This window comes from Lagopus leucura, unplaced genomic scaffold (assembly GCF_019238085.1).
Source record: "Lagopus leucura isolate 7727_CA_CO unplaced genomic scaffold, USGS_WTPT01 63718-0_obj-0_obj, whole genome shotgun sequence".
Classification (NCBI taxonomy): Eukaryota; Metazoa; Chordata; class Aves; order Galliformes; family Phasianidae; genus Lagopus; species Lagopus leucura.
This window is the reverse complement of record NW_024968969.1, coordinates 1-27,012: the sequence shown is the minus strand read 5'-3', so window position 1 is coordinate 27,012 and position 27,012 is coordinate 1. Positions and strand designations below refer to the sequence as shown.

The window sequence follows — 27,012 nt, the reverse complement described above, 5'->3', positions numbered from 1 at the left end:
GGTGCCGTTTGGTGCCGTTTGGTGCCGTTTGGTGCCGTTTGGTGCCGGCTGCTCGCGGGGCAGTGGTTCCTGCGCCCAGGGGCACGGAGCTGCGCCCAGCCCGTTGCCGCAGTGGCCGTTGCCGGGGCGCCGGTTCCAGCAGTGCTGCAGGCTCCCGCGGCCGGGCATGGAGCCGGGGACGCACAGAGCCTGGGTGCCGCTCAGCACCCTGGAAACGGATTTCCCTCTGCCGCTGTGCAGGTGAGGCGGCGCTGGGAGCTCGGGGCCGGGCCCTGTGGGTGCCGCGGGCGCTGATGTCCCCTGGTGCCGCAGCCAGCAGTACGTGACGCTGCGGGGGCCGCGCTGCGCGCAGGTGCTGAGGCAGGCGGTGCGCTGGAAGATGGCCCCCATGGGCAGGGATGCGGCGGGGCAGAGCTGGGCGACGGAGCCGAGCTGCCGCGGGGCAGAGGACGCCGGCGACGGCCTCACCCGTAGCGCGGCCTGGCAGCGCTGGCAGCGCTCACACGGCGCTCCTGAACTGGACCCGCTGCCCCCTGGTACGGAGCTGGGTGGTGGGGAACGGGGAGGGGAAAAGCACGGCGCTAACCGGGAACTGAGGAGGGGGAAACTGCGGGGATCCTCGGGGGGAGGGAGATGGGAGTGTGGGGGGAGCTGGGGGGCGTCCTGCTCTCTGCCCCCAGCTCTGCAGCCTGTTTTCCCTCCCAAGTCTATGACCAGCATCTGCGGGAGGTTGCCTGCTGGGACCCCACTGTCCCTGCTGCCTACCCGGGGCCTGGCACGCGCTGGGGAGCCTTCCTGTGGCAGGAGTGCCCCGTCCTGGGCAAGGAGTACGGTAAGAGCTGGGGGGGGGATGGCAGCGCGCCCTGCTGTGCCCTCCTGCGCCCTCCCTCATCGTTTTCCTTCTGTTGTGCAGTGGCCACCCGCAGCCAGGGCACTGCGGCGCCAGGGGGCAGCTCAGGCTACGTCCCTTTGCTGTCCTTCTGCAGCCCCCAAACCACCACGCGGGATGTCTGCAGCTGGAGCCTCCTGCAGCACCAGCCCTCAGCCCCCCCCAGCTAACAGTGCTGCGACGGGGGGGGTGAGGGGAGGGCGAAGCCTCTGTGCGCAGCCCAAGGAACAGAGGCACAGTCAGCGTTGTGGTGGGGGACCCTCTACCCCCGATGTCCCGTGCAGCACAGCTAGCACCACGTCAGCTCTTTATTAATAAAAATAGTTCCGTCTCCCTGTGCCCACCAGGCCCCGCTGTGCCCGCATCCCTGGAGGTGGCTGCCTCCCACGGTGGGGGCCTGGCTCTGGCTTTGCCCTCTGATCAGTGCTCACACAATGAGCTCAGGGGCTGAAGAACGGAGGGAAGGGGGTGGGATGGAGCCCCACGGCCCGCGGGGGCTCCCTGGGGGTGCTGGAATGTACGTGGGGACCCCCTCCTCCCCCCCACCTTCTGGGGGGTCCCAGAGCCGGTCCCATGTGCTGGTGGCCCGGTGCCAGCCAGGTCCCTGCTGGCCTCACGTCTTCTTGTGCCTGGGAGGGAGGGCAGGGTGAGGGGCTCCCACTGAGCTGGGGGTGAAGGGGCCGCCGCCCCTCACTCACCGCTGCACCAGGCTGAGCTCTGGCCAAGCCCCCATGGCCGCCAGCTGCTGCTCCAGCTCCAGGATGCGCAGCCCGATGTACCCCGAGGTCAGCAGCAAAGCCACCATCCTGGGGACAACACAGGTCAGGGACAGGGACACAGAGCGGGGGGTGGCGGTGTCCCCTGCCCGGGGACTCACAGCAGCAGGTAGAGCACGATGATGGTGTTGAAAGCACACAGCTGTGCGGCGCTTTGGGCTGGCAGTGCTGTGCGGGGTCGCCCTGCCAGGAGGAGGAGTGTTGGGGGACGGCAGCGTGGCCGAGAGGTGTCGTCCCGGCCCTGTGCTGGGCGCGCAGCTGTTGCACGGCTCTGCCAAGGACACTGCTCACCTCTGCCCAGAACTGGAATGGCCTCTGCCGTCTCCTCCTCTTTTTCCTCATCCTCCTCTGCTCTGTTCAGCATCGGGTTCGGCTCATCTGCACGTAACCGGGATCCCTTCAAGTGCCTCGGGACCCAATGGGGCGCACAGGGCGGCCCCAAGAAGGGAGGCCTACAGGGTGCCTACAGGGGCTATGGGGGGGTTGTGGAGGTTGTGGGGGGCACAATGGGGTGGCTGCTCACCCTGCTGCTCCAGGAGACCGTCGGGCTCCGGTGTGCACTGCTCCAAATCCGAGTGGCTCGAGGTCTGCAGGAGGACGGGGATTTGTTGGAGGATGGGTGGGGGGCTGGCAGGGGGCTGGGGCTTCTGAGCACCACATTTCCCCCCAAAAGCCCCCCCTGGGGCCATGCAGCGCCGTTGCGGCCGTTCCCTCACCAAGGATTTCGTAGGGCTTTGCTCACTGCTGTGGTTGAGGGGAGAGGCTGGGGGGCTCCAGGTGTCGTCCTGCACAAGGAAAGCTGCAGCAGGGTGCAGGGGGCACAGAGCCCGGCCCCTACCCAGCACACTGCCTACCTGCAGGTGTCTGCAGAGCGATTTCAGCAGCTGGTAGGTGGCCTCACGCCGGCGCAGCGACACAAAGAGGAACTGCAGGCAGAGAGATGGGCAGTCAGTTCCCCCCCACGGCCCCATCCCTACCGCCCCCTCCCCAGGCTCACCTTGTCTCCCTGCTCCGTGCGGATGCTGAGTGCATTGGGCACCAGCAGTGCCGTGTTGGTCTTCTTGAAGGCACAGACAGAAGCCACTGGGACAACAGCCTGAGGGGAGCAAGCATGGTCAGACCCTGAGCCCCCACACCACCCCACACCCGCCCCGCGCCCACACCTTGATGTCCCTGAGCAGCAGGCTGGCGTGGAAGCAGAGGTGCCCGGAGGAGACATAGAGGCGGCCGTGGTAGGGCACCTCGCGCTGCCAGGCACAGGAGAAGGAGGCCAGCAGAGCCTCACGCCCTGCGATCTCCTCAAAGGCTTTATGGAAGGCAGCACAGTGCTTGCTGAGCTGTGGGGAAGCCGAGGAGTGGGGCTGAGCCCTGGCACCCCCAGTACCGACCACAAAATGGGGATGGGGTCCCCCCTCCTCTCCCCCAGGACTCACCGGGTTTAGGGATCCTGGGTGACCTGACGCCTCCGGGGTCTCGGTGCAGGTGGAGGCGTCGTAGGTTCTGGATCTGCCGGGAGCAGCAGCCACTGAGCCGTGGGGGCCTGAGGGCTGTGGCTCAGGGATGCAGCACTGCAGGAAATGGGGGTTGTGAGTCAGGGACGCAGCACCCACCTGGCGAGCGCAGGGTGCGGGTCCAGCTGCGCGCTGCCTCTCTCCTCCAGGCTCTGCCACTGCTTTTCCAGCCTCCTGCTCCTCCGCAGCCTCCTCGACATGGAGCAGCCCGGTGCTATGCTGCGGGGGACACAAACAGGTGAGGGGGGATGAGAAAAGGGAAGCCTACCCTGTCCCCAAGCCCTTCACCTGCCCCATGCTCACACAATTGGCTGCAGTTATCCACAGGCGATGGTGCATGGGGTCCTCCTTGCCCACCTGTCCCCTGCTGTCCAAAGGGGGGGACACTGCCTGTCCCCTGCCAACATTGGGGTGCTCAGCACCCTCCAATCAGCCACCAGGGCTCACCGGGACACACAAGGAGCAGCTCGACCTTTCAGAGCCTCTCGGGTGCTGCCTGCCCCATGCCCTGAGGTCCCTGGGGCCCCACAGGGCACTCTCTGCGTGGCAGCCACCGTTGCCCCACTCCAGGAAGTGCTGTGCCCCAGGTTTTCCCCATCAGCCACAGCCCTGGGGACCCATGGGGACGACAGCTGTGTCCTCAGAGCGGCCGTGGCACCCCCAGCACCCGCTCACAGGCAGCGGGTGGCAGCTCCCAGGTCCCTCTGTGGTTCCCAAGGTGGACACATGGGGGATCGAAGGGCAGAGAGCAAAATCCCTGCGCTGAGGCTGCCGCCCAGCCCAGGTGGTACCTGGTGGTGGGGAGTTGAGCCCTCCCGTCCCGTCCCAATGAACCGTAGCCCTGCGCTCCCACGCGTTCCTTCAGCCTCAGCCCACAGCCTCCTCCTCCTCTTCCTCCTCCTCCTTCTCTCAGCGAGGAAGGGCAGGCAGGCGGGGCTGGGACCGGCCGCAGCAGGTTTGCAGGGAGGCGTCGGGTGGGGCTGGACGGAGCAAAAAGCACCTGGGCGTGGGGGGGCTGCAAAGGGCATCGCCACCACAATGGCACAACCGTGGGATCCCCGGTGGGATGCAGGATGCGCCCCCCCCCCCGTGCCTACAGCCCTCTACGGGGTCTGCCAGGTGTCAGTGCCGGCACCACTGGGTGCCACCACTCCCCTCTGCCCACGGGAGGGAAGGGGCTCGGAGTATCCCTCTTCCCACAGAGGGGATGGCTGAGCCCTCCACATCCCCCCCAAACCAAGCTGCCAGGTAGCCCCGAGGGGAGCAGGGCAGTCCCTTGGTGTTGCCCGCAGGTGACTGGGACAGGTGCCAAGGCTGCCAGCCCGGCCCCGCTCACCCTTGCTCCCTGCCCCGCGCTGACACAGCCCTGCACTCAGCACCGCGCTGCAGGGAGCGGCCAGAACCCGCACTGCTGCAGCTCCCCATGCTCAGCCTGCAGCCCAGCACCGTGTCACTGCATCACCAGCAGCCCTGCAACGCCGCGTCTCATCCCGTCCCTGCACGCGCACTGCCCTTGCACAAACACGTGCGCCCGCTCCCCCCATCGCTCACCGCAGCCCCCGTGCTGCACAGGCGCCGCCTTCATTCCTTTCGGGCCCCGCCTCCTTCTCATCAGGCCCCGCCCCCTGGTGCTCCCTCCTTCCCACCCCGTGCCCACGTGCCCACCACGTGCAGGGCCCTCGCACCCTTTTGGCTGCGCCCCGTGTTCCCGGGTGCCCCTCTGCCCGCTGCTCGGTGCCCGGCGGGGCCCCGGGCCTGGGCGTAGCTCAGCCTCCCGCACCGGGCCCCACAGCGATCACCACAGCGGTGCGTGGGGGCCTCTCGCCCCTCGGAGCCGCCCGAGGCAGCGCGGCCTTCAGCCCCAGGGTACAGTCGAGGGCCGTGCGCTCCACTAAGGCAGCGTGCCCGGGCCGCGGCGCGGCACAGCCGAGCCCGGAAAGCCCCCAGGCCGCTGCCGCCGTTCTCCCGATCCCGGGAGCACCGCACCTTAGTGGAAGCGGCGGAGCCTGCTCCGCAGCTGAGGGCTTGGCAGCGCTGGGCGGCTACCAGCCCCCGTGCGGTAAGGAGCGCTCCCATTGGCCACTGGGACGCAAGGGGCGGGACAAGGCCCCTAGGAACCAATCATCTCCCTCCAGCTCTCCCGCGCGGCCGCCATTTTGTTTGCGGGCGCGGGCCGCAGGCGCCATTTTTGTTGAGGGCGGCCATCTTGCGGTCCGCACTCGGTGCCTTGCGCACAAACCTCGCTGTGCGCGGACGGCGGCGCAGGGACCCTTCCTCACTTCGTACTGAGGGGGCTGCCGGGGCCCGAGCTCCTTCTGGGGGTCGTGCACAGCTCAGGGCAACCACAGCCCCTGGGCCTGGCCATCCCACACCAGAGCAGAGGGCTCAGGGCTTTGCCAACACTGGCATTTATTCAAGTTCAGAGGTGAGCTGTGTTTGTTCCTTCTTTTTTTCTTTAAAAAAAGTGCTACGTGTACACACTGACCTTACAAAGCGAGTTAGAGCCGAGGGCCGGGCGCCCCGTCCGGCAGCGCGCCTGCAGCCCGGCCCTCTTAGTGTTACACTTGTGCAAACACACAGGGACAGCCTTCATCGCGTCCCCACAGCACGGCGGGTCGAGTCCTGAGAGGAGGCAGAGCTCGCCGAGGCCCCGTCCCGCTGCCGTCCCCTCCGTGGGGTCCCTCCAGGTGAGGCTCAGCAGTGTGGGCAGCGCTGTGGCTGAAGGCGCCGCTCAGTTGACCGTGCTGCTCAGGCTCCTGTCCTCTGCGCACTCTGTGTCATCGTATTGCATCCCTGCTTCGTTCAGTCCTTGCAGGGCAATGTCGTCTGTAGGGACGAGAGGGGCAGGTGAGGAGTCCATGCGGGGCTGGGTGACTGCAGGCTGAGCTGCTCTGGACTCTGGCACCAATGCAACATTAAACAAGAGCCCCGCATGTGGGGGCCTTCGTGCTCTCCCCCCACTCAGAGCAGAATGAGTCCTGGACATCCCGCAGCTAATATTGAGCCCTGGCTGCTGGCCCCCATATGGGGAGGGGAGCCCAGCCCTGCATCTGACTGCCAGCAAGCACAGCAGCCCCCTCTGCTCCCCAACAACCACGTGTTCCTAAAGCAGCGTGACCAAGCAAGAAGAGATCCTGCCACCGCAGGCACAGCCCCAGCTCTGGGGCCAGGAGCAGCAGAAGCACAAGGAGCTGAGCCTACCACGAGGGTCACCCTGCAGCTTCCCACTGCCACCAGGCCATCTGAAAAGACACTTCAGCTTTAGCCCAGGCTGACACCAGACATGGTGCTCCCTGTGTCCCCAGCCCCATGCCTGCCCCTTCCCCACGCCCTGAGCCCCACAGCCCCACTCACGGAAGCGGACACGGATGGGCCAGATCATGATGCAGCACAGAAATACGGTGGCAGCCATGGCAATGCCCCCAGTGACCACCACCATCACCCAGTGATAGAAGCTGACGCAGGCAGGGCAGCAGAGCTCAGTCCTGCAGGGAAAGGACAGGGCTGCACTTGGTGGCGGGGTTCAGAGTACCCTGGAGCTGCTGCCACCATCCCACTGCCTGGTAGTGACCCTAAGTCCTTGCCCCCAGGACTGGTTCACACCGGGACATGGGAGAAGAGCCCAAGGCTCTGGACTTTGAGAACCCCTTCAGGTGTCTGAGACGCAGCCACTTAGAACCAAAAGAGAAATCAAGGAAGGCTTCAAGATAAATCAGAAGTGGTTTCTACCCGTGTCTCTTGCCTTACAAGCCTTGTAAGAGCACGCTCCAAACCAGGGTTAATTGCTACCAGGAGGTCTGGCTGCAGCTGTCCCTGTGTGCATTCCTACTCCACAGGGACACTTACGGGCACGGGTGCAGGTTCTGGATCAGCATCACAGCCAGGCCATTGGCCATCTTGTCCGTGAAGCTCATGGCCCCGTAGACAAACGCACTGCTGTGCTGCGAGGGGAGAGGAAGCCTCAGGCACGCAGCCAGCGCATGGCACACAGCCCAGCAGGCCCACAGCGAGAGCCTTGTGCCCTCTCATGGGCAGAGCCCATATTACAACAGAGCCCATAACACACCAGATCCTGGGCACCAGGGGTGGGCTGCTGCACAGACGTACCGTGTTGGTCCCAATGAGGTCAGCAGTCATGGAGAGGGACGTGACCAGGATGGTAGCGGAGCCAGCCCCGAGCAGCACGGCCACCCCGTAGATCTCTGCTCCCATCTCCCTGCTCAGGGACACCCAGGAGGCGAAGGCCAGGATCACCAGGATGCCCACAAAGTACGTCAGCTGCTCCGGGCCGGTGAGGGGACAGGCACAGGGACAAGGTAGAGCTCAGTATCTGTGCTCCAGCCCCGGCTGACACCCCATGAGGAGGACAGCAGGGCCAGCACTCCCCAGGTCTCACAGCAACAGCTCTGGATCGCTCTCAGCTGGCTTAGGAGTCCCCAGACTGCAGGGGCCTTGCAGTGACCCAGCCTGCTTTACAGCCTAAGGGTTGGGGCCACGGTGGGGAGCCAACAGGGAGCTGTGGGCAGGGTGTCTGTGCACCCAGCTGGCAGGAGCAGAGCGGGCTTTGCTCCAGGACATTTGCTTCAGTGCAGAAGGGAATGCTGTAAACTCTCACACCTCAAGTGTGGCTCAGCCAAGCCCACCCTTCGCCCTTCCTGAACAGCCAAGGCTCTCCCAGCCCCACCAGGGCTGCACAGGACAGGCTGACTCTGGACCAACATCACTTCCCCAGACCTCTGCACCCTCAGGTATGCAGGACAGGCCCATGCCATCCCTCTCCCTGCCCCATAGGACCCATGCTGCAGCAGGAGTCTCTGCTTTGCAGCCAGGCTCACGCGTGCCACGTGCTCTGCTCATTTGTGGCTTCAGGATTTGGCTTTTCTGCCCAGCCCCTGGGCTCAGGAGCAGGTTTTAACACGCTGCCCTGGGTCTGATTCAAACCACTCCACGCCCCTAGGACTCACATTTCGACCTATCCACTTATTCACAGGCTTCATGAGGAAGGAGGAGAGGAAGCCACTGATGTACATCACCAGAGGGATGGTGGCAATATATTTCTGTGAGAGACAAACACAGGGAGAGGATCAGCTCCGGACCAGCGGCACAGGACCCGCTGTGTCCAGGCAACCTCGAGTTGCAGGCAGGAACGTGCCCCACACCCACCTTGGGCAGCAGCAGTGAGTTGGTCAGGTACATGGCAATGTAAGTCTGGGACAGGTTGACGATGAGCCGAGTGGCCATGTAGAGCACTGCCACCTGCACAGGGACAGGGACGGCAGCTCAGCCCGTGCAGCTGCAGGTGAGGAAGGCTGGCACTGCCGTGCCATGTCTGCTGTTACCTGGTAGAAGGAGGGCTCCAGCAGCCAGTCCTTCCAGACCAGCAGTGAGCGTGGGGACCTCGTGGGCTCCTTCTGCAGCAGGGGTGTGCTCTCCTGGGGCTGCGACACAGAGCCCAGCGGGTGCAGCTTCTCTTTGGTGCCCAGGTGGAAGATGAGGGAGAACACGGCCCCCAGCCCCACCACGATGAGGGACAGGTTCTGCAGGAGGGAGAGGGGAGTGAGTGTAGCACAGGGCACCTTCTGCCTGCCCATCTTCCACCCCCAGGACTCTCGTGGACTAGAGGGGTTCCCAAAAACACAAGGAGAGTTGACACAGCCCCTGAGCAGTGCAGCACAAGAGGCTCTGGGACTCTGCCACTTCAACCCCTCCGGTGCCTTCCAGTTTAGCTACATCCCACCAGGGGAAGAAAGGACCCCAGGGACTGAGCTTTGCCACATACCCGAAACACAGAGACATCCTGGATGCCCAGGTGCTCTGTGCGCTCAGGCTGATCCACCTGCAGGTTCAGCAGCAGCCAGGCCAGGCCGTACACAGTGATGTTGGCCATGACGGTGAAGGCATACCTGGGGGGAGATGGCACATCAGGGGGACACTGAAGGACACACACAGATTCAGCCGCAGCAGGGACATTTCCATCCAAGGCTGCCCTACAAACCAGGCGTGCTAGAGCCAGCTTGGCACCACAGCATCATTCCAGCACACTGGGACAGGCGAGCACTGGCTGCACGTTAACCTTACCTGTGCCCCTCCCAGCATCCCCAGTGGAAGCCTGGGGGCAGGACCAAGAGGAAAACAAAATCCCTTGGGTTGTTATGCTCAGCCCCAGTCATCCCCAAGCAGGACCACTTGTCCCCAGGGTTACCCACAGCCTTCCAGCATGGCTGTGCTGCTGTGCCTGCTTGCCTGATGAAAGGGGAACTTCCTCCTGCTGGGCAGATAACCAAAGCAAATCTGATAAACTCTCTTTCCCACAGCCTGATCCTGCCAGTTAAGCACAAGTTGCACACATTGCCAGCACAGGGCAGTGTCTCAGCCCTGCGTCACCTGGGGTCACATCCCTCCTTGGGAGCATCACTCTCCAGTCCCAAAGTGGCTCATCACTACGGCACGGCAACTGCTGTGTCACCAGCATCCCCGGCACCACGACCTTGCTCCTTAGCACCAAAAGGTTTAGGTCAGGAAGATCCATGTCACCTGAAAGCTGTGAGTTCCACCTTCTCATGGTCACTGGTCACCAGCTCAGGGATGAGAGAGAGGTGGGAGATCTGCGTGGCCGCCCAGCCGAACTGAAAGATGATGATGAAGGGGAGGTAGTAGATGAAGGCCGCCCACTGTGGAGTGCCCTCCTTGCAGCCCAGGCAGGGGTTGAAGATGAAGGGGAAGGAGATGAGGACACAAGTGGTACCTGGGAAGAGAGGAGGGGAGCAGTGAGCTTCTCTAGGACCAGATGGATGCAGCTGCTCGGCCAGGTCCTGCCCTGCTGCTGGGGAGCAAAGTCAGCTCCTCCTGGATGCAGATAATCACCCAAGGACACGTGCCACCCCACCGCCTGCCCCGGGCGATAAGGCACCAGGACGGCTCGGCTCTGGAGGCACAAGGCCACTCCATGTCCCCTCATCCCTCCTCCTGCAGGCTGGAGCCATCAGAGCCATGGCCGGGGGGATCTCCAGCACACGGAACAGGAGCAGATCTGTCCCCACGCCAGCATCAGACGCTGCATCTGTGCTGGGAAGGTCCCAGCTGAGTCAGTGACACCAGAGCCAGGCACTGTCCCCTCCGCAAGCAAAAGGGATGCCTGCACGGGCAGGCAAGGACAGGCTGGCTTCTCCACAAAGCTGCTGATCAAATCCAGCCAGAACTGAGTCCCAGGTGCAGCGCCTTGTCCTGTGTGTCCTTAGGTTCACCCTCCCTGCAGTCCTGTCGCTGCAGCCATCCCCGCAGAGTCAGGCTCCTCCAGCACAGCCTCATCCTCATGTGGCCACAGAGCAGTGCTGGGAGCCCCACTCCCCCCAGCAGGACACCACAGTCCCTCAAGCTCCCACTCCAGCCCTGACTGCCAGGAGCTCCCGGGGCAGCTCCCAGCTTCTGCAGAGCATCACCACCACCAGCCCCAGGTGGCACTGCTGAGGGGAGGTGCTGCTGATAGGATCTCGTGGTATCTCGCCCCCAAGGCTGTGGTTTCACAACGTTTCCTCTGACCTGAGCGCGGCTGCTGCTCACAGGAACACCTCACCGCAGTGCGACGGAGCCGGCTGGGAGCCCCCAGGGCTCAGCCCCCAGCCCTCGTGGTCCACACACTGCTACAGCCCAGTACAGGACGTGATTCAGGACTTCCCCTTCACTGCACCCCGATGGAGCGGAGCTGCCCACACTGCCAGGACTCACAGTGTTGGTCACTTCCCCAAATCTGGGGCACAGACCTGACAGATGCTGCGGCAGGCAGTCAGGCAGCCCCCGCTGCACACTTTCTCTCACTTCAGTTCTGAGATCCCAGCGGGTCGTGGGCAGGCCAGCTGCCCTATCAGCCCGCTGTTGGGTTGCACAGAGCGGTTGAGATAAGCTTGGCATCAAGATAACAGCACCCACAGCAAACCGCCCTCACCCTGCACAGATACGCAGCAGCGAGTTCCAGCAGCACTGTGCCATTCATTACAGGAGGAAGCTCCGGGCTCCCTGTCTGTCCAGTGGAGGATTTCTTCCTCCTCATCACCAGCTCAGCCCTGTGGACTCCCATGTGTGTCACAGCCCCGTGCCCACGCTGTCTCCTCCAGGCCCCACATCAGCAGCAGCCCAAGTGTTTTTGCCCCAAGGATAATGATGCAGGATGAGCTCTGTGAGCACCTCAAGCAAACCCAGCACTGCCTCCTCCCCATCCCCGTGGGGAGCTGGCTGCTGTGCTCTGAGCTCACCAGGGACAGAGGCAGAAAGGACCCCACGTGCGTCCCAACAGGGTCAACCCTGGCGAGGGAAGGATGCTGCACCCCAAGGTCCCTGCTGCTCCAGGGTTCCCAGCCACAGGCAGGCCTCGGGTACATCCCCACGTGGAGGGGGAAGCCCAGATTGCACGGGGTTCCCTTTCCACTCTCCTCCTCTCACCCCGACTCCTCCCCAAGGGGCTCGTAGTTCTGCACTGCACACACCGGAATGCAGTGCTGCTCTCCCCGTGCCCTCCCACCCCCTCCCCATCCCAACGCCATTCAGCGAGCGCCGCTCCTTCCACACAGCGCACCCCAATTATTCACCCCCGGGATGCCGCAGGGTCGGGGGATCTCAGAGGCAGCGGAGCAGCACCGCGCAGTCGCCCCCCCTCCAGGTGAGACCCCCAACCTCAGCACCCCAATCGCGCACCCCCTAACGCCTCCTCCCCGCTCTCACCCGCCAGGTGCCACGACTTCCTCCGCCCGTAGCGCCCGCAGCCCGCCGAGCGGTCAGTCTCATAGCCGAGCAGCGGCGTGCACAGCCCGTCCGCCACCTGCCCGGCCAACAGCAGCCCGCCGGCCAGCCCGTGGCTGTAACCCAGCACGGCGTGCAGGTAGAGCAGCAGGTACGTGAACCAGAGCGACGCGCACAGATCGTTCAGGAAATGCCCGGTCGCGAAACTCAACCGCGCCCGCAGCGGCAGCGCTGCCCCCAGCGCGGGCTCCGCCATGGCGCGCCGGCGCTCCGCCGCTCCGCAACCCGCTTATAGCGCCCGCCGGGCCGGGCAGTGCGGGGCGGGGCGGGGCGGGGGCGGGACGCGGCCTGCGTGCGGCTGGAGCGAGGCGCGGCGTTCTGCTCGCGGCCCCCGGGCCCCCGCGGCGCCGGGAGTCCCCCAACCCCGCCCACCCCGTGCCCAACCTCCGGGCTTCGTCCGTGCGCTTTTTGGGGCGTCCCGTAGGGAAGGAGCGGCGCCCCTGTGCGTGGCAGTGGGGCGGGAGTGGGGTAGGTGGGGTGTGAGGCCCTCGCCCGTGCCCAGGGACCCCCGCTCCCCCTTTCACCCACACTGGGCAGCGTGACCGTGGGTTTGTTTGCCCAGGGGTGAGATGGAGGAGAACTATTGCTGGACGCTGGGACAGTTCAAAGCTCCGTTTCAAGTGGTGGCTCTGATTGCAGGACACGCAGAGCCCCGGTTCCACTCACTGCCCACGGGCACGCTGCGATCACGGGGGATGCTGACAGCTGTGGGCACTACTGGGGCCAGGGAGGTCCCTGTTTTTTTGTGGGGGCACCTCGGGGGCTGCCGGGCTGGGGGGCCGTGGGTCCATGTGATTTTGGGGACCGTGGATGTAACCGCCCTTCACCCTGCAGAGGGGGGGTGCCAAGAGCACCCTGACATGGCCACAGGTTCTGCGTGTGGGCACCAAATGAGTGGCTGAGCCCCAAGGCCAGCATGCTCCGGATAAACAGTTTTCATTGGTGTAAGGTCTTGTGATTCCTGTGGCAGCTCTGGCTGCAGGGCCGGAGCCTTGCGTCACCCCCGGCTCTGTCCCTGCTGTCATGTGAGGACGGAGCGGTGACTCACAGAGGAAGTGAAAATCTGAACGGGAGGTTGGGGTGGCCCCAGCTGGCTCCCAGTCCCACAGCTGTGAGCTGCCTGCCCCCCTCCAAATGCCAGCATCCCCTGATGTTGGGCGCCCTGGATTTCTGTACCTTGGGCATCGTGTGCTGTGGCATTCGGGCCCTTGGTTTTCATGCACTCAGGGCATCAGGCAAACTGGAGACCAGTTTGAGGGAACTCAGCTGGTTCAAATCCAACAGCACTGGGTACCTCGGGCATCACGTGCCCTTGGTCGCTGTGCACCCTTGGATTTGTGCACCTCAGTGCTCTGCGCATGGCGTGCCCTATGACTGTTGCACCCTGGAGTTTGGGACTCCTGCACCCTGGCCCCAGAATTTGTGCACAGTGGGAATCAAGCCCATTGGACAGCAGTGCTCAGGGTGCTGCGTGTTCTGGGCATCAGGCACCCTGGGCACTGTGTGCCCTAAGATTCCTGCCCCGTGGGCACTGGGCACCTTGGGCACCATTGGGCACCTCGGGGTCAGGTGCTCTGGGCGCTGTGCACCCACGGCTGTTAGGCACGTTGGATATTCTGCACTCAGTCTTCACACACACCAGGCATTGGGCACCGTGGGCACTGTGTGCCATGGGATTTGTGCACTCTGTGCGTTGGATAATTTGACCATCGTGTGCCCTGGGCATCAAATACCCTGAGCTTTATGCACCCAGGTCATGGCAAACCTTGGGCACCGTCACACTGAGTGCTGAGTCCTGTGCTCTGTGCTGCTCACACTGGCACTGCATTCCCTGGGCGTTGGGCATCTCGTGCACCCTCAGCCCTGGGCCTGGTGTTCCCTCGGTGCTGCTCACCCCACGCGCTGTGTGGGTGGTTCTGGGACGCTGGGGTCCCCTGAGTGGAGTGGGGGAGTTGGGTCACCGCCAGTGCTGTGGGTGGCTGCTGGGGGTCACTGAGAGCAGTGAGATGTATTGGGGTCATGGAACCCCATCCACTGAGGAGGTGTCGGGGTCACTGGGGGCAATGTGGAGGAACTGGGATCACTAGGAGGATTAGGGATGGGGAGCTGGAGTTCCTGTGACCCCCCCCGGGGTGGATCCTGGGAGCAGGAACCCCCTCGCCCCGCGCTCCTTGCCGGGGTGGAGACTGGGAGCACTGGAGGCGAATGGTTAGCAGTGGGCCCAGCGCTTTGTCGTTGCCTTTTTAAGGCTCTGAACTCCCCGCACTTCCGCGTCTGCACACCGCTTTTTGATTGGCTGGGAGGCCGGCCGCGCGCGCCGAGCTCAACGCACGCAACGTAGGCCTTCCTCCTCGCCACGCCCACTCACTGCCGCTTCCTGTTGACGTCATACAGCTGCAGCCAATCGTGCGCTCCACGACGGGGCGCAGAAACCAATCGGGAGAGCCGAAGCGGGATCCTTATTTGCATAATAATAGAGGGGCGGGGCCGGGTGAGGAAGGGCGGCCGAGGGGGTCTGGAGGTGCTTGGGAGGTGGCGGAGGGGGACCCCGATATGGGAGGGGGGGGGCCGGGGCTGGGGGGGCGGAGGGGGCCTTGTGTGGGGGCCGGGGGAGAGCTGGGAGTGTTGGGGGCCGGGGGGCTCAGAGGAGGGGCTCGGGGGGCTGCGAGCGGCGGGGGGAGCTGGGGGTCCCGGGGAGGGGATCTTGGGGGGGATAAACGGTTCCTAAAGGGGAGCGATGGGGGTGAATGGGGGCCCTGTGGGGAAGCTGATGGGAGTGAATGACGATCCTGGGGGGGTGGGGGAACCAATGGCAGCTAGTGGCAGCCCTGGGGGGGGATCGCTGGGGCCGAATGGGGGCCCTGTGGGGAGGCTCATGGAGGTGAATGAGGCCTCTGGTGGGGGGGAACTAATGGGTGTGAATGGAGGCCCTGAGGGGAGGCTGATGGAAGTGGGTGGGTGTCCCGAGGGGGAGATTTCTGGGAGTGGATGGGGGTCCATAGTGGGAACTGCTGGGGTTGAACTGCTGGGGGTGAATAGGCGCCCTGGGAGGCCTTGGGTTGTGGAGGTTGGGGAGCGATGGCTGCAGGGATTTGGGGGTTGCTTGGCCCAGGGAAGTGGGGGCTTCAGTGGCTTCAGTGGGGGCTGCGGCTTCAGCGGCCTCCAGGGACCCCAAATGATGTCTGCGGGTTCATCTCTCAGGGTCTGACTCCGAGTGACCCTGGCAGCCCATGGCCCACAGCGCGAAGCAGCAGCCTGCAGTGATGCTGTAAGTGCCCCCGCTGAGCCCCGCTGCCGGCCTCGGGGCTCTCCCCATAGGGCCTGGTATGAAAGAACACGCCTGGTGGGGTTCAGATCAGTGGGCTCCCCGTTCATTTTGGGTGCCCAGCACCACGCTCTGTCTGTCACCTGCCCCGAGGGCATCTCAGCTGTGCTGGGTGCAGTGCCCAGGGGGCTGAGGTATGAGCAGGACCCTGCCTGGAACGCAGTGACTTTCCAAAGCGTCCTCCGGCACGACAGGAATGTGGGGGAGGCTGAGCCTGGCAGCTCTCAGCACATTCCATGGTGTAACTGTAGGTTCGTTAGGGCTGATAACGAAGAGCTGAGGCCTCCCAGAGACCCAGGAGCAGATTTCCCAGGAAACGACGTTCATACGCTGCCCCATAAGCTTTGGTGGCAGCAGTCAGCCCAGCGCCAAGCAGGAAGGGCCCCACCAAAGCAGTGGTTAATTGTACCTTGTGTAGGATCACCTGATAGTTTGGGGGCTCTGTGCAGAGCTGGATTCACACCAAGTGCGTGGTGTGACTGATGAGTGCTGCGACCCATGGGGCCAGCCCGGATCCATCCAGCTTTTAACGTGCATCCAGGTTTCCTCTCCCTCGCGGGGTTTGTGCTGACCCTGTGCCATCTCGTCTATCTTGTGACTTTGATGAAAGTGAAAATCAATGATGTTTGCGCGGAAAGCTGTTGCCCTTCACGGCTCCCTCCCTTCCAGCTGTGCTGTGGTTGCTGTGTAACTGTGGGATGCAGGCAGCCTGGGGTCGCTGTGTCTGGGCAATTTGTCCCGTCTTGCTGTGGGATCAAAGGGACAGCGGTGCCATAGGAAGGAGCTGGGGGAGACGCTGTGATGTGGGCAGAGCTGCTCAGCACAGGCCTGTGGGCTGCTGGATCGCGTGGTGACGGAGGCGGAGCTGGGCTTTGGGCATCTTGGCTGATGCTGGACATGTTGCGGCGGTCCTGCAGCCCTTCCTGATGGCCGCTGTCTGTCTGCAGGCACGCAACAGGCAAGGCTCAGCATGGCAACTTCCTGGTGGCCATCAAACAGGAGAAGGGAGAGGTGGCTCGTGCCAGCAGCGAGAAGCCGCACGGCGAGGAGGAGGTGAGCGGCAGCCTCTGAGATCCCTTCCTGCACAGACCTCCAACCCGGAGCTGGGGCTGTCCCTCTGCTCTGCCAGGCTGGGCTGTGCTGCAGGGTTGGGCAAACCCACGGCCAGAACTGCAGCTCGGAGCACAACCACCTGCGCTCCCATCAGCACCCACTTGTCATTTTCTTGTCCTTTTACATCCTTGGGGCACCAGCCAGTGAAGAAGAGGGGTTGGCCTAAGGGCAAGAAGAGGAAGAAGATCCTTCCCAACGGCCCCAAGGCCCCGGTGACAGGCTATGTGAGATTCCTGAACGAGCGGCGCGAGCAGATCCGCACGCAGCACCCCGACCTGCCCTTCCCAGAGATCACCAAGATGCTGGGGGCTGAGTGGAGCAAGCTGCAGCTCTCAGAGAAGCAGGTACCAGGAGTTCTCTGGGCTGGGGCGGCGCGTCCCTGGTCCCTGCACCTTCCAGCTCCTTCTGGGAGCTTCACCCCTCTGCTGGCAATGGCTGTGCCGCACATCTCGGTGTGTTTGGAAGCTGAGGTCTTTGCGTACGCGGGGTCTGGGCAGCAAAATGTTTGCTGGGCCTCGAGGGGTGGGATGGGATCACCCTGGGGAGCTGCTGCTGGGCTGGGCTGAGCCAGGCTGAGCGTTGCTGTGTCTGTAGCGCTACCTGGACGAAGCAGAGCGGGAGAAGCAGCAGTACATGAAGGAGCTGCGGGAATACCAGCAGTCGGAAGCCTACAAGATGTGCACGGAGAAAATCCAGGAGAAGAAGATCAAAAAAGGTGTGCTGTGTTGGTGCCTCTTGCTCGGGATGCAGCCTGGTGCTGCTGGGGAGTCCTGGGGGTCTCCTGGAGGTAACCTGCTTCCTTCTTCACCAGAGGACGCCAGCTCTGCAGCAGCAAACACCCTGCTGAATGGGCACCCACAGAAGGTAAGGCGCTGCAGGCTGCGTGGGGAAACTGAGGCCTGTGGTGCTGCTGGGTTTGGCCTGTAGGATGGGTGAGGAGGGGCTGAGGGAGTCCCAGGGTGGGCTCCAGGACTCCAATTCCCACTGAAACAGAGCCTGAAGCCGCAGGAGGCGGCACACAGCCATCCCTTGCCTGCCTCCTCCTTGTGCTCGGGGTGAGGGCGGGGATGGAGCACGGGGTCCTGCTGTCTGACCCGTGCCCTGCTGCTCCCCAGGCTGGCGAGTGCAGCGATGCCTTCTCCACCTTTGACGTTCCCATCTTCACAGAGGAGTTCTTGGACCAAAACAAAGGTGTGGGGCTGGGGAAGGGGCTGAGTTTGGGGTGGGGATCGCTGAGCCCCTCTGATCCCGCTCTGTCCCTGCAGCCCGGGAGGCCGAGCTGCGGCGCCTGCGGAAGATGAACACAGAGTTTGAGGAGCAGAATGCCATCCTGCAGAAGCACACGGAGAGCATGAACTGTGCCAAGGAGAAGCTGGAGCAGGAGCTGGCGCAGGAGGAGAGGCAGACGCTGGCCCTGCAGCAGCAGCTGCAGTCGGTACGGCAGGCGCTCACCACCAGCTTTGCCTCCCTCCCCATCCCTGGTGAGTGTGGGGCGGCATCGGTGCCAGTAGGGACCATAAGAGGACATCAGTGGGGCAGCGATGGGTGCCCATCTGGTGGGAGGAGGACCCAGGAGCACTCTGGGGTGGGATGGCTTCCCTGTAGTGGGCGAGGATGGGCTGGGAGCTTGTCTCTGGATGCACAGCTCTGCAGGAGAGCTGTTACCCAAACCTTTGTCCCTGGGTCTGCCTCGCTGCCTGCTCTGCTACTGCACGAGGTGGGACTCCACGGTCGTGGTCTCACCCCGGTATGGATGGGGACTTACTGAGCTGCTGCCCCGCAGGCACTGGGGAAACCCCAACGCTGAGCACCCTGGATTTCTACATGGCCAAGCTGCACAGCGCCATCGAGAGCAACCCGCTGCAGCACGAGAAGCTGGTGGTCCGCATCAAGGAGATCCTGTCCCGCATAGCCAGGTGGGCCCCTGTGTCCTGGCGTGGTTGCAGGGGGGTTGGGGTGTCCCCGTGTTGCTGTGGGACAGGAGGATGGAACTCCTGTGGCTTGGCGTTGCATTCCTCTCTCTGCAGTGAACATTTGTGAATGAGGACCAGTCCCTGCAGAGCTCGGGGCCGGCTGGACCGCAGCGCTGTCCCTTGGAGCTCCTGCAAAGGACAGTCCCTGCTGGGGGTCTGGCCGCATCCCCTGCACCCCGGGGTGGCCCCAGCCCTGCAGTGGTGACACCTGAGGACCTCGAGCTTCTGGGGACCAACACACGAGCATCCCCCCGCCCTCCTGTGAGCAGCACAGCAGCCTCACCCAGGGTGTCTCCAGGCTGTGGCTGCTTTATTTAATCTTCCCCCTTCCCCTCGCTGCTGCCTGTGGGTGCCTTCAGCTCTGTGCTCCCTGCCTGCCCTCCTTCTTCTCTGTGCTATGGGACCAGTGGGGGCAGCTCCTTCCCCTTCATGCTGGGGGGTTGTGGGCCTTGAGCCCTTCCTCCTTGGCCTCGTGGGACCACCGTGACGGCGGCCGCGTCCTCCCCCCCGCCGTGCCAGCCCTGGTGCTGCCTGTCACTAATCTCAGATCGTGTAATTAGAGAGTGTCTTATTTTCTTACTAGCACTACGTGGCTCCTTCCCTGGGTTCAACCCAGGCGGGGCTCTGACCCTTTTCTCTCGCCTGCAAGGTCGGTGCTCTTTCTGTAGAGAATCTCCTGGTTGCCATCTCGTGGCTGCTTGGCTTGGGATGGAGACGGGAGTGAATAAATTTGGGAGAAATAAAAACAAAACGTTTTGCAGTTTGTGCCTTCGTGCTCCGGCTGGGCTCCAGAGCAGCTCTGGGTGCCCTTTGTCCTCATTTCCCAGCCCCGTCCTTCATCTCGCCGTCCTCTCACCCTTGGTCCTGCTGTCCCCGCTCCTTTATCCTCACGCCTTCGGCTCAGCGCCCTCTGCTGCCCCATGGCTTTGAGCGCGGCGGCCCCGAGCTCCCCGTTCCCACCCCATCCCCACATCCAGGACGCGGCCGCGGTTCTCCGTGGCACCGCTCACCCGATCTCCGGGGCGGCCCCGCGTATCGGATCGGGTTCCCAGCCCCCGGGATCGCCTTACGGGCTGCCCATCCATAATTCAGCAGCAGCGGCGCGATGCGGCGGGCGGGCAGGCGCGGCAGGCAGGCCCAGGAGGAACGCCCCATGGAGAACGGCGTGGGGCAGGAGCCGGGGGTCCCCGAGCCGCCCCCCCGCCGAGGGCACCTCGGCCCCACGGCCGCCCCGCGCCCGCCCTCGCCTGGTGTTCCGCACCCAGCTGGCCCACGGCAGCCCCACGGGGCGCATCGAGGGCTTCACCAACGTCAAGGAGCTCTACGGGAAGATCGCCGAGGTGTTCGGCATCTCCCCCACCGAGGTGAGGGGTCGGGGGCCGGGGCTGACGCCGATGCCGGGGTCGTCCCCAGCGGCGGTGACGGGGCGTTGGGGGGCAGATCCTCTTTTGCACGCTCAACACGCACAAAGTGGACATGCAGAAGCTGCTGGGGGGGCAGATCGGGCTGGAGGATTTCATCTTTGCCCACGTCCGTGGTGAAACGAAGGAGGTGGAGGTGACCAAGACCGAGGACGCGCTGGGGCTCACCATCACCGACAACGGTGCTGGCTACGCCTTCATCAAGGTGAAAATGTGTGGGGCTGAGGGGGGGGTCTGCCCTGACCTGGGGGTGACTCTCTGTATGGGGCGTTTTGGGGTCTCCCTGCCTAAATCTGAAAAGGAAATCGCTGTGTGGAGGGGTGGGGTGTCACCGTGTGCCCCCCTCCGCCAGCGAATCAAGGAGGGGAGCATCATCAACCGCATCCAGGCTGTGTGTGTGGGCGACAGCATCGAGGCCATCAACGACCACACCATCGTGGGCTGCCGGCACTATGAGGTGGCCCGCATGCTGCGCGAGCTGCCCCGCGCTCAGCCCTTCACCCTACGCCTGGTGCAGCCCAAAAAGGCTTTCGGTGAGTGGGGTGGGGGCTGCTCTGCTTTGAGACCCCCACCAGAATGGAGGGACAGCCCCACGTGTGCCTGCACAGACCGAGCTGCCTCTGCAACCACCCTTAGCTGGCCGCCCTGGGGCAGCCACAAGCACACGTGCATCCCATCCTTCCCCCACGGTGCCTTCCTTGTGCTGCCCCATAGCATTTGGGAGAGCCTTGGACTTCCATCCTTGGCTGTTCTTGGTCATCCTTAGGTCTCCAACTTTGTCCATTCTTGGTCATCCTTGGACATCTATAGTTGGATATTCTTGCTTATCCCTGGATGTCCACTGTTGGATGTCCATCATCATCCTTGGGTGTCCATCGTTATCCATCATGGATCGTCTTCGGATCCATCATTGTTTGCCATGGGTCACCCTTGGGTGTCCATGTTATTCACCATGGGTCACCCTTGGGTGTCCATGTTATTCACCATGGGTCACCCTTGGGTGTCCATGTTATTCACCATGGGTCACCCTTGGGTGTGCACCCGCACCCATTCTTGGTCAACCTTGGCTGCCCATCACCGCGTTGTTTTTGCTCACCCTCGGATGTCCATCACTGGATGGACATTCATTATTTTTGGACACCCTTGGTCATCCTCCATCCCTGTTGCCCTTTCTTCTTGGACACCCAACCCTGGGCCCCCTCCCACCCCCCTGTGGGGCTCAGACATGATCGGGCAGAGGACGCGGAGCAGCAGCAAGTGCCCACCTGAAGGCCGAGTGTCCAGCGGAAAGGAGACACTGCGACTGCGTGCCCAGGGCCCGGCCACGCTGCAGGATGGGGTAAGGCACGCCCAGAACCCCCCGCACCAGTCTGGGGGGGACGTGCCTCACGGGGTGACCCCATGCTCAGCATTCCATCCCCCCCCCACAGCCCAGCGCCGTGGAGGAAGAGGCTGCGCGCCGCGTGGACGACCTGCTGGAGAGCTACATGGGCATCCGTGACTGCGAGCTGGGTGGGTGCTGCTCCCCCTCCCCCCCCAACCCTACACCCACCTCCCCTCTGACCCCGCTCCTCCTGCAGCTGCGACCATGGTGGAGATGGCCAAATGCAGCCCCTCTGCCGCCGCGCTCGCCTGCGCCGTCGACTCAGTGCTGGGAGAGTTTGCCTTCCCCCAGGAGTTTGTGGCTGAGGTGTGGGCGGCCGTCTGCAGCCCCCGGGGTGGGCAGGAGTAGCTGGGGGGCGGCCAGGTCCCCCCCCACTCCGTGTTTCCCACCTGGGGGTGGCTGCCTGAGGTCCCACCTGTCGCCCTTTGCGCACACAGACTGGAGGCGTGGGGCCGCTGTGTGTCCCCACATCCCATGGGGCGCGCAGTGCTGCACAAGCTGTGCTTTATTAGGAGCTCACAGAGCAGGATGGAGAGAGGAGAGGAGGGGACGCCTCCATGGCTGCCCTGCTGGGTACCCCGTCCCTCCCACTGCGCTCAGCTCCTGCAGCTGCAAGGTGAAAAATAACAACAATAATAATAATAATAAAACCAAAACAGAACAAAACCTCCATAATCAATAGAGGAAGGGGGTGGGGGGAGAGGAGGGGGTCCCCACTACTGCAGCCGCCCCTCCTGGGTGAGTTTGCGGCGCAGGGAGGGGTTGAGGACGGGGTAAAGGGAGAGCAGGGAGGGCCGCGTGCGCAGCCCTGGTCCCAGGCGCTGCAGCACTGCGCGGCGGAACAGGATGTACACCCAGGGGTCCAGGATCTGATTCCAGGTGACCATACGGATGTAGATGAGCAGCAGCTGCTGCGTCTGTCCCGGCAGCACGTGGAGGGGGTCACCCGTCCGTAGCTGCTGGAGGGAGGTCTGGATGATGAAGATCTGGAGGGAGAAGGGAAGGGGGGTCACTTTTTGGGGCTGCCGAGTTTGGGGGAGCCCCAAAGGATTGAGGGGGAGAAAGTGGGGGCACATCTGGGCTGGGAGTCTCAGCCATGGGGACACCAGGATCCAGCGCATCTCCATGAGGGACAGTGGGGAACATTGGAACTTGGGGCTTCACCTCGAGAGGCACTGGGGGGGCACCCCAGGAGGGACAAGGGGGGCACAGGAAGACGCACCAAGACCATGAGGGACATCTGGGGACAACGAGAACAAGGACCTCACCCAAAGGGACAGGAGGACACACCAAGACCTGTGCCATCACCATGAGGGACATGGGGGGACACCGAGACCAAGACAAGGGACATCTGGAGCCCCATCAGGAGGGGCACCCAAGAAGAGGGACAAGAAGGGTCATGGGCACCAGGAGGGACATGGGGAGGACACCACGGCCACAGGACCCTACCAGGAGGGGCAAGAGGGACAACCAGTACCTCACCAAGAGGGACACCCAGGGACCAGGAAGGACACCCAGGGACCCACCAGGAAGGATACTGGGGCACCAGTGGGAACACAGGGAGGACATCAAGACCACGGGACCCCACCAGGAGGGGTATGAGGGACACCCAGGGATCCACCAGGAGGGACGTGGGGAGGACACCAGAACCACGGGACCCCACCAAGAGGGGCACAAAGGACATCAAAGCCCCACCATGAGGAACACCCAAGAACCCCCCAGGATTGACACTGGGGCACCAGGAGGGACGTGGAGAGGACACCAGGAACCACGGCACCCTACCAGCAGGGACACCCCAAGCCCAAGGCCTCACCAGCAGCGGCATCCAGCAGATGGTGGCGATGACCATGATGCCCACCAGCTGCACCATCATCTCCACTTCGCTGTCACGCCGCCGCTGCACCGACTCGCGGTCGTGGTAAACGCGGCACAAGGTGACCACACTGACCGTGTTGAAGACGAAGGAGAGCAGCACGGAGCAGACGCCCAGCAGGGCGAAGAGAAGGCAGAAGACGACGTTGCCGGCGTCGGGCAGCAGGGTGAGGAAGCACCAGGAGCCGGGGTACTGCAGGGTGTACCGCCCCAAGCCCAGCACCGGCAGCAGCCCCAGGGCGCAGGAGAAGCCCCACACTGTGGCCACGATGGCCCACGCGCGGCGTTTGGAGACGGAGGTGGAGCGTGAGAAGGGCCGGTTGATGCCCACGAACCTCTCGCCGGCCATGGTGGCGCCCAGGAGCAGCGGGCACTGCCCAAAGAACACCATGGAGAAGCCGAGGAAGTTGCAGAGGTGGCAGCCGGGGTCCACCTGGGTCCAGTTGAACTTGGTGAAGTGGTACGGGATGATGACGGCGGCGGTCACCAGCAGCCCCATGAAGTCTGTCACCACCAAGCCGCAGAGGAAGACGAGGAAGGAGGAGCGCGAGCGGCTGCTGAGCTGACGGGAGGAGCTGAGCAGCACATAGAGAGCAAAGAGGTTGGAGCAGAGCCCGATGAGGCCGAAGGCGGTGGAGAACCACGGCGAGGCGATGGCTTTGGGCTGCGTCACATTGAGGCTGAGGCTGAGGTTCACCACCCCAAAGCAGGTGTGGGGTTGGCTGGCCAGGCTCATGTTGGGGGGCTCCGTGTCCCCCCCCTCCATCCTGGTGGCCTCAGGCGCCCTCCAAACTGGGCTCCATGGCGTGTTCTTGGTGCTGCCCCCACTGGGCTCTGCGGGGATCAGGGGAGCATTAGGGACCAGAACTCTCACTCTGATCCTAACGGCGATTCTAACCCCAACGCCAACCCTGGCCCTAACCTTAACGCCGATCCTGACCCTAACGCAGGTCCCCCACCCAGAGGCCACAGATGTGGGGTGTCCCATGGGGTGCTGAGGCCCCAGCCCTCCAGCTGGCCGGGATTAACCGTCCCCTCTGCGTCACCGGGCCGAGAGCCACCGGGGCAGCAGCCACCAACCCCCACGTGCTCATCGTTTGGAGCAGCGTGTGCTGCCAGCTGGGCTCCATCCCGTGCCGGGGGGGGGGGGCGCATCCAAACCCCCATCCCTGCGCACAGTGAGGACGCAGCCCCAGCTCCGTGTGCCAAACTGGGAGGAGGGACGCGGCCGGATCCCACACACAGGGGCAGGATTAGCTTAAAAGCATCTCCCCCCATCCCTGTGGCTGTGGCCGGCGCCCACGTGGCGATGACAGCAGGCGGACGTTCGCGCCCGGAGCTGCGCGGCGCATGCGGCACCCATGGCATCACCGCATGCCCCCCAGCCCAGCAATTCCAGCCCCACAGCCATGGGGATATGGGGCCGGCTCTCACGTTTCCCATCCTTGGCTGGAGCTGAGGCTTTGTCACTGGGCTGTGAAGCGTAAGGGCAGCTGGTTTTGTCTTGAGTAGTTTGTCACTGCTAATCATTGCAGATGGGGCGGCCTGGGATGGAACGGAGCTGCTCCCAACCCCATCCTGGGGGTCCTGTGCACCCCAAAGAATGGACACCCCCAGGAATGGGCACCCAAGCAGCAGATGCCTCCCCCGTTTCTCCAGGGCAGGGATGAGTGCCACCCGCTCACCCTGTCCCCGAGCTGCTGGATGCCACTTCCCCTGCCCCACCACCTCTCAGGACCACAACATTATGGAGGACCCACAGCGGCCATCACTGCAAACGTCCCCAAACTCCTGTGCTGCCCTATGGCTGTGGGGTCCTGTCGCTGTCTGGATGGAGCTGTGTCCCCATGCCACGCTGCGTCCCAGGCGACCCTCAGCCATGGGATCCCCCGGCAGCTGAGCGGCCCCATAGGGCACCCACAGGCCCCGTAAGAAGGGCCCACTCCCCACGTGGGACTGCTGGTCACCCAATTCCCCACACCTCATCCCGCAGCCAGGGACAGCCCTGCACTCCTGGGGACACTGAGGGGACATGGGGATGGACAGCCCCGCGAGCTGTCAGGGCTGCACTTAGAGGGCATAAAATATTAACGTGAGCTCAATTAGCACCGGCAGGGCTGTAACTGAGACAGAGAGAGCTGCAGAGCAGCACGGAGACAGGCAGGAATCGATGAGTGGGGGCAGAGGGTCCTCAATCTACGGCGTGGGGGCAGCTCCTGTGGGGAACAGACCCTGAGGTTGTGCCTCAGCCCCACTGGGGGGCACAGGGGCCGGTGGGCAGATTCTGCTCCTCAGTTGCAGCCCTGAAATGCATTGGCAGCTCCGGTGTGGGCTGGAACGGGCATTAATGGGGTTTTTGGCATCAGGGTGGTGTTTTTCTGGGGATGTGCTGCACAGGGCGCAGAGCTGCGGGTCCCCGCTTTGGGTCCCTCGTGTCCCAGCTCTCCTCTTGGCTTTGAGATGCACCCTGTGGTGTCCCCCACCCGATGACCCAACGGACACAGATGGGCGCTCCGTCCCCGCGGCCCTCGGTGCAGATCTGCTCAAGGCCGTCGGCCGGGACGGGAAATGCACCGACCACGTCACGCAGAGCTGGCAGAGCTCCAGCATCCCTCCCCAGACCCACAGCCATCAAAACCACGGAGCCCAGAGAGGGGACTTCCAGGGGACATCGGGGCAGGAGACACCCGTGGTGTTGGGCGCCGCCGGCGGTGACACAAAGCACCTGTCCCTATTGTGACCCACGGCACGAGGCCCCATCCCCACCCCATCCCATCTCAAACTCGTCCCCATCCCCATCTCCATTTCAGTCCCCTCTCAGCCCATCCCTTTCCCATTCCCACTCCCGTTCCCATCTCCATCCCATCCCATCTCCGTTCCCACCCCCACCCCCATCCCACCCGCCCCGCCCCACACAGCCCCTCTGCCCGTCGCGGACGCTCCATCCATCTCTCCGTCGTTCCCAGCGCCGCGGTGCGTCCATCCCCCCTCCCCCCCTCCCGATTCCTCGACCCGTCCGTCCCACCCCCGGGGGGTCTCTGTCCGCCCCATCCTCTCCGCCCCCCCCCCCCCCCGAGCCCCGCCCGACCCCCCGGCCGCTCCCCCCGTCCCTCCGCCGTACCTCTCGGCCGTCGCGGTGCGGGGGGGTCCGGCTGAGAGCGGAGCTCCGCTCGGCGCGGATCGGCGCAGCGCTGCCCCGCGGGAGGCGCCGGGGAAGGGCCGGGCTGGGAGCGGCCCCAACTCCCCCCCCAGCCGTCCCGACCCCTTTCCCCGCCCCGCTCGGAGCCCCCCGCGCCCCCCGCCGCCCCGCAACACCGCTCCGGGCTGGGGCCGAGCGCTGCGTTCGGGGCTGCGCTGGCACGGGTGGCACGGAGACACGCGTGGGGCGGGACTCGCGTGGACGCGGCTCACCTGCGCCCGCTCCAGCCGCGCAGCGGGGCGGCGACGGGGCGCGCGGTGCCCGCCGTACCCGGCTATATTTAGCGGGGCCGCTCTTATCCGGGTTACTCACTTGTTTACCCGAGCCGGATTCCTGCGTCTGGAGGGGGGTTGGCCCTCACCCCTCGGCTGCACCACCCCGAGGGCCCCCCTCGGCCCCGCACCCCTCCGTGGGCACCGCGGGGCTCCGCATCGGGGCGCGGCAGCGGAGCCGGGCGCGGCACGCGGGGTCACCGCGCCTCTCCGAAGCCGCTGCCGTGCGGCACACGGGGACGCGGCCGCCCCCACGACCACCCCTCCGTGCCCCCGTCGGGCGCCCGCTCCCAGCGCTGGAACCCCTCCCTGGAGGACACGAGGAGTCCTTTACGCCCACCGCGGTGCCACCTCCCCGATCCCACGCCTCGGGGCGGCTGCACATGGATGGAACCGAAGCGCGACCCCGCAGCCCCCAGGTGCAGAGGATGCGGGTGGGGGGGGGGCCGAGGTGGGGCTGCAGAGCGATGCTCCAACGCCGCCC

General features: G+C 64.4%; 6 protein-coding genes across 12 annotated transcripts; 3 read left to right on the top strand and 3 right to left on the bottom strand.

The window, feature by feature from the left end:
- The first annotated feature begins 166 nt into the window (after positions 1 to 166).
- On the top strand, positions 167 to 1,295 carry LOC122193947 (uncharacterized protein C19orf71 homolog). The gene is made up of 4 exons (XM_042894859.1): positions 167 to 240; positions 313 to 536; positions 707 to 832; positions 914 to 1,295. Exons 1-4 carry the CDS (start codon positions 167 to 169, stop codon positions 1,057 to 1,059), a joined length of 570 nt encoding a protein of 189 aa, XP_042750793.1. The 3' UTR covers positions 1,060 to 1,295.
- On the bottom strand, positions 1,135 to 4,965 carry LOC122193948 (GRAM domain-containing protein 2B-like). The gene is made up of 12 exons (XM_042894860.1): positions 4,862 to 4,965; positions 3,276 to 3,395; positions 3,099 to 3,171; positions 2,829 to 3,002; positions 2,663 to 2,761; positions 2,520 to 2,591; positions 2,382 to 2,450; positions 2,189 to 2,252; positions 1,957 to 2,043; positions 1,767 to 1,848; positions 1,588 to 1,695; positions 1,135 to 1,518 (listed from the first exon to the last, which is right to left on the bottom strand). Exons 2-12 carry the CDS (start codon positions 3,374 to 3,376, stop codon positions 1,503 to 1,505), a joined length of 945 nt encoding a protein of 314 aa, XP_042750794.1. The 5' UTR covers positions 3,377 to 3,395; positions 4,862 to 4,965; the 3' UTR covers positions 1,135 to 1,502.
- A 596-nt stretch (positions 4,966 to 5,561) lies between these two features.
- Positions 5,562 to 12,165, bottom strand: LOC122193942 (major facilitator superfamily domain-containing protein 12-like). 2 transcript variants are annotated; one of them, XM_042894848.1, is made up of 10 exons: positions 11,892 to 12,165; positions 9,711 to 9,921; positions 8,956 to 9,079; positions 8,516 to 8,713; positions 8,340 to 8,432; positions 8,141 to 8,233; positions 7,284 to 7,454; positions 7,023 to 7,117; positions 6,531 to 6,661; positions 5,562 to 6,002 (listed from the first exon to the last, which is right to left on the bottom strand). In XM_042894848.1, exons 1-10 carry the CDS (start codon positions 12,163 to 12,165, stop codon positions 5,908 to 5,910), a joined length of 1,485 nt encoding a protein of 494 aa, XP_042750782.1. In that variant the 3' UTR covers positions 5,562 to 5,907. The 2 variants fall into 2 exon arrangements, with proteins under 2 accessions (XP_042750782.1, XP_042750783.1); XM_042894849.1 differs by lacking the exon at positions 11,892 to 12,165 and adding an exon at positions 9,922 to 10,371 and having other exon boundaries at positions 9,711 to 9,802.
- Positions 12,166 to 14,437: 2,272 nt separating this feature from the next.
- Positions 14,438 to 18,882, top strand: LOC122193946 (SWI/SNF-related matrix-associated actin-dependent regulator of chromatin subfamily E member 1-related-like). 3 transcript variants are annotated; one of them, XM_042894858.1, is made up of 10 exons: positions 14,438 to 14,460; positions 15,171 to 15,237; positions 16,242 to 16,347; positions 16,548 to 16,751; positions 17,002 to 17,122; positions 17,219 to 17,271; positions 17,523 to 17,598; positions 17,673 to 17,888; positions 18,191 to 18,323; positions 18,435 to 18,882. In XM_042894858.1, exons 2-10 carry the CDS (start codon positions 15,200 to 15,202, stop codon positions 18,445 to 18,447), a joined length of 960 nt encoding a protein of 319 aa, XP_042750792.1. In that variant the 5' UTR covers positions 14,438 to 14,460; positions 15,171 to 15,199; the 3' UTR covers positions 18,448 to 18,882. The 3 variants fall into 3 exon arrangements, with proteins under 3 accessions (XP_042750792.1, XP_042750789.1, XP_042750791.1); XM_042894855.1 differs by having other exon boundaries at positions 14,460 to 14,490; XM_042894857.1 differs by lacking the exon at positions 14,438 to 14,460 and adding an exon at positions 14,469 to 14,501.
- A 603-nt stretch (positions 18,883 to 19,485) lies between these two features.
- On the top strand, positions 19,486 to 21,833 carry LOC122193945 (PDZ domain-containing protein GIPC3-like). The gene is given in 7 exon segments (XM_042894854.1): positions 19,486 to 19,575; positions 19,577 to 19,744; positions 19,821 to 20,006; positions 20,154 to 20,334; positions 21,025 to 21,140; positions 21,232 to 21,313; positions 21,382 to 21,833. Coding segments are annotated over 7 exon segments (975 nt in total). The 3' UTR covers positions 21,534 to 21,833.
- Positions 21,673 to 26,590, bottom strand: LOC122193943 (thromboxane A2 receptor-like). 4 transcript variants are annotated; one of them, XM_042894853.1, is made up of 3 exons: positions 26,569 to 26,590; positions 22,999 to 23,891; positions 21,673 to 22,171 (listed from the first exon to the last, which is right to left on the bottom strand). In XM_042894853.1, the coding sequence occupies exons 2-3, from the start codon at positions 23,821 to 23,823 to the stop codon at positions 21,902 to 21,904; spliced, it is 1,095 nt and encodes a 364-aa protein (XP_042750787.1). In that variant the 5' UTR covers positions 23,824 to 23,891; positions 26,569 to 26,590; the 3' UTR covers positions 21,673 to 21,901. The 4 variants fall into 4 exon arrangements, with proteins under 4 accessions (XP_042750787.1, XP_042750786.1, XP_042750785.1 ...); XM_042894852.1 differs by lacking the exon at positions 26,569 to 26,590 and adding an exon at positions 26,469 to 26,490; XM_042894851.1 differs by lacking the exon at positions 26,569 to 26,590 and adding an exon at positions 26,179 to 26,250.
- Positions 26,591 to 27,012: the final 422 nt, after the last annotated feature.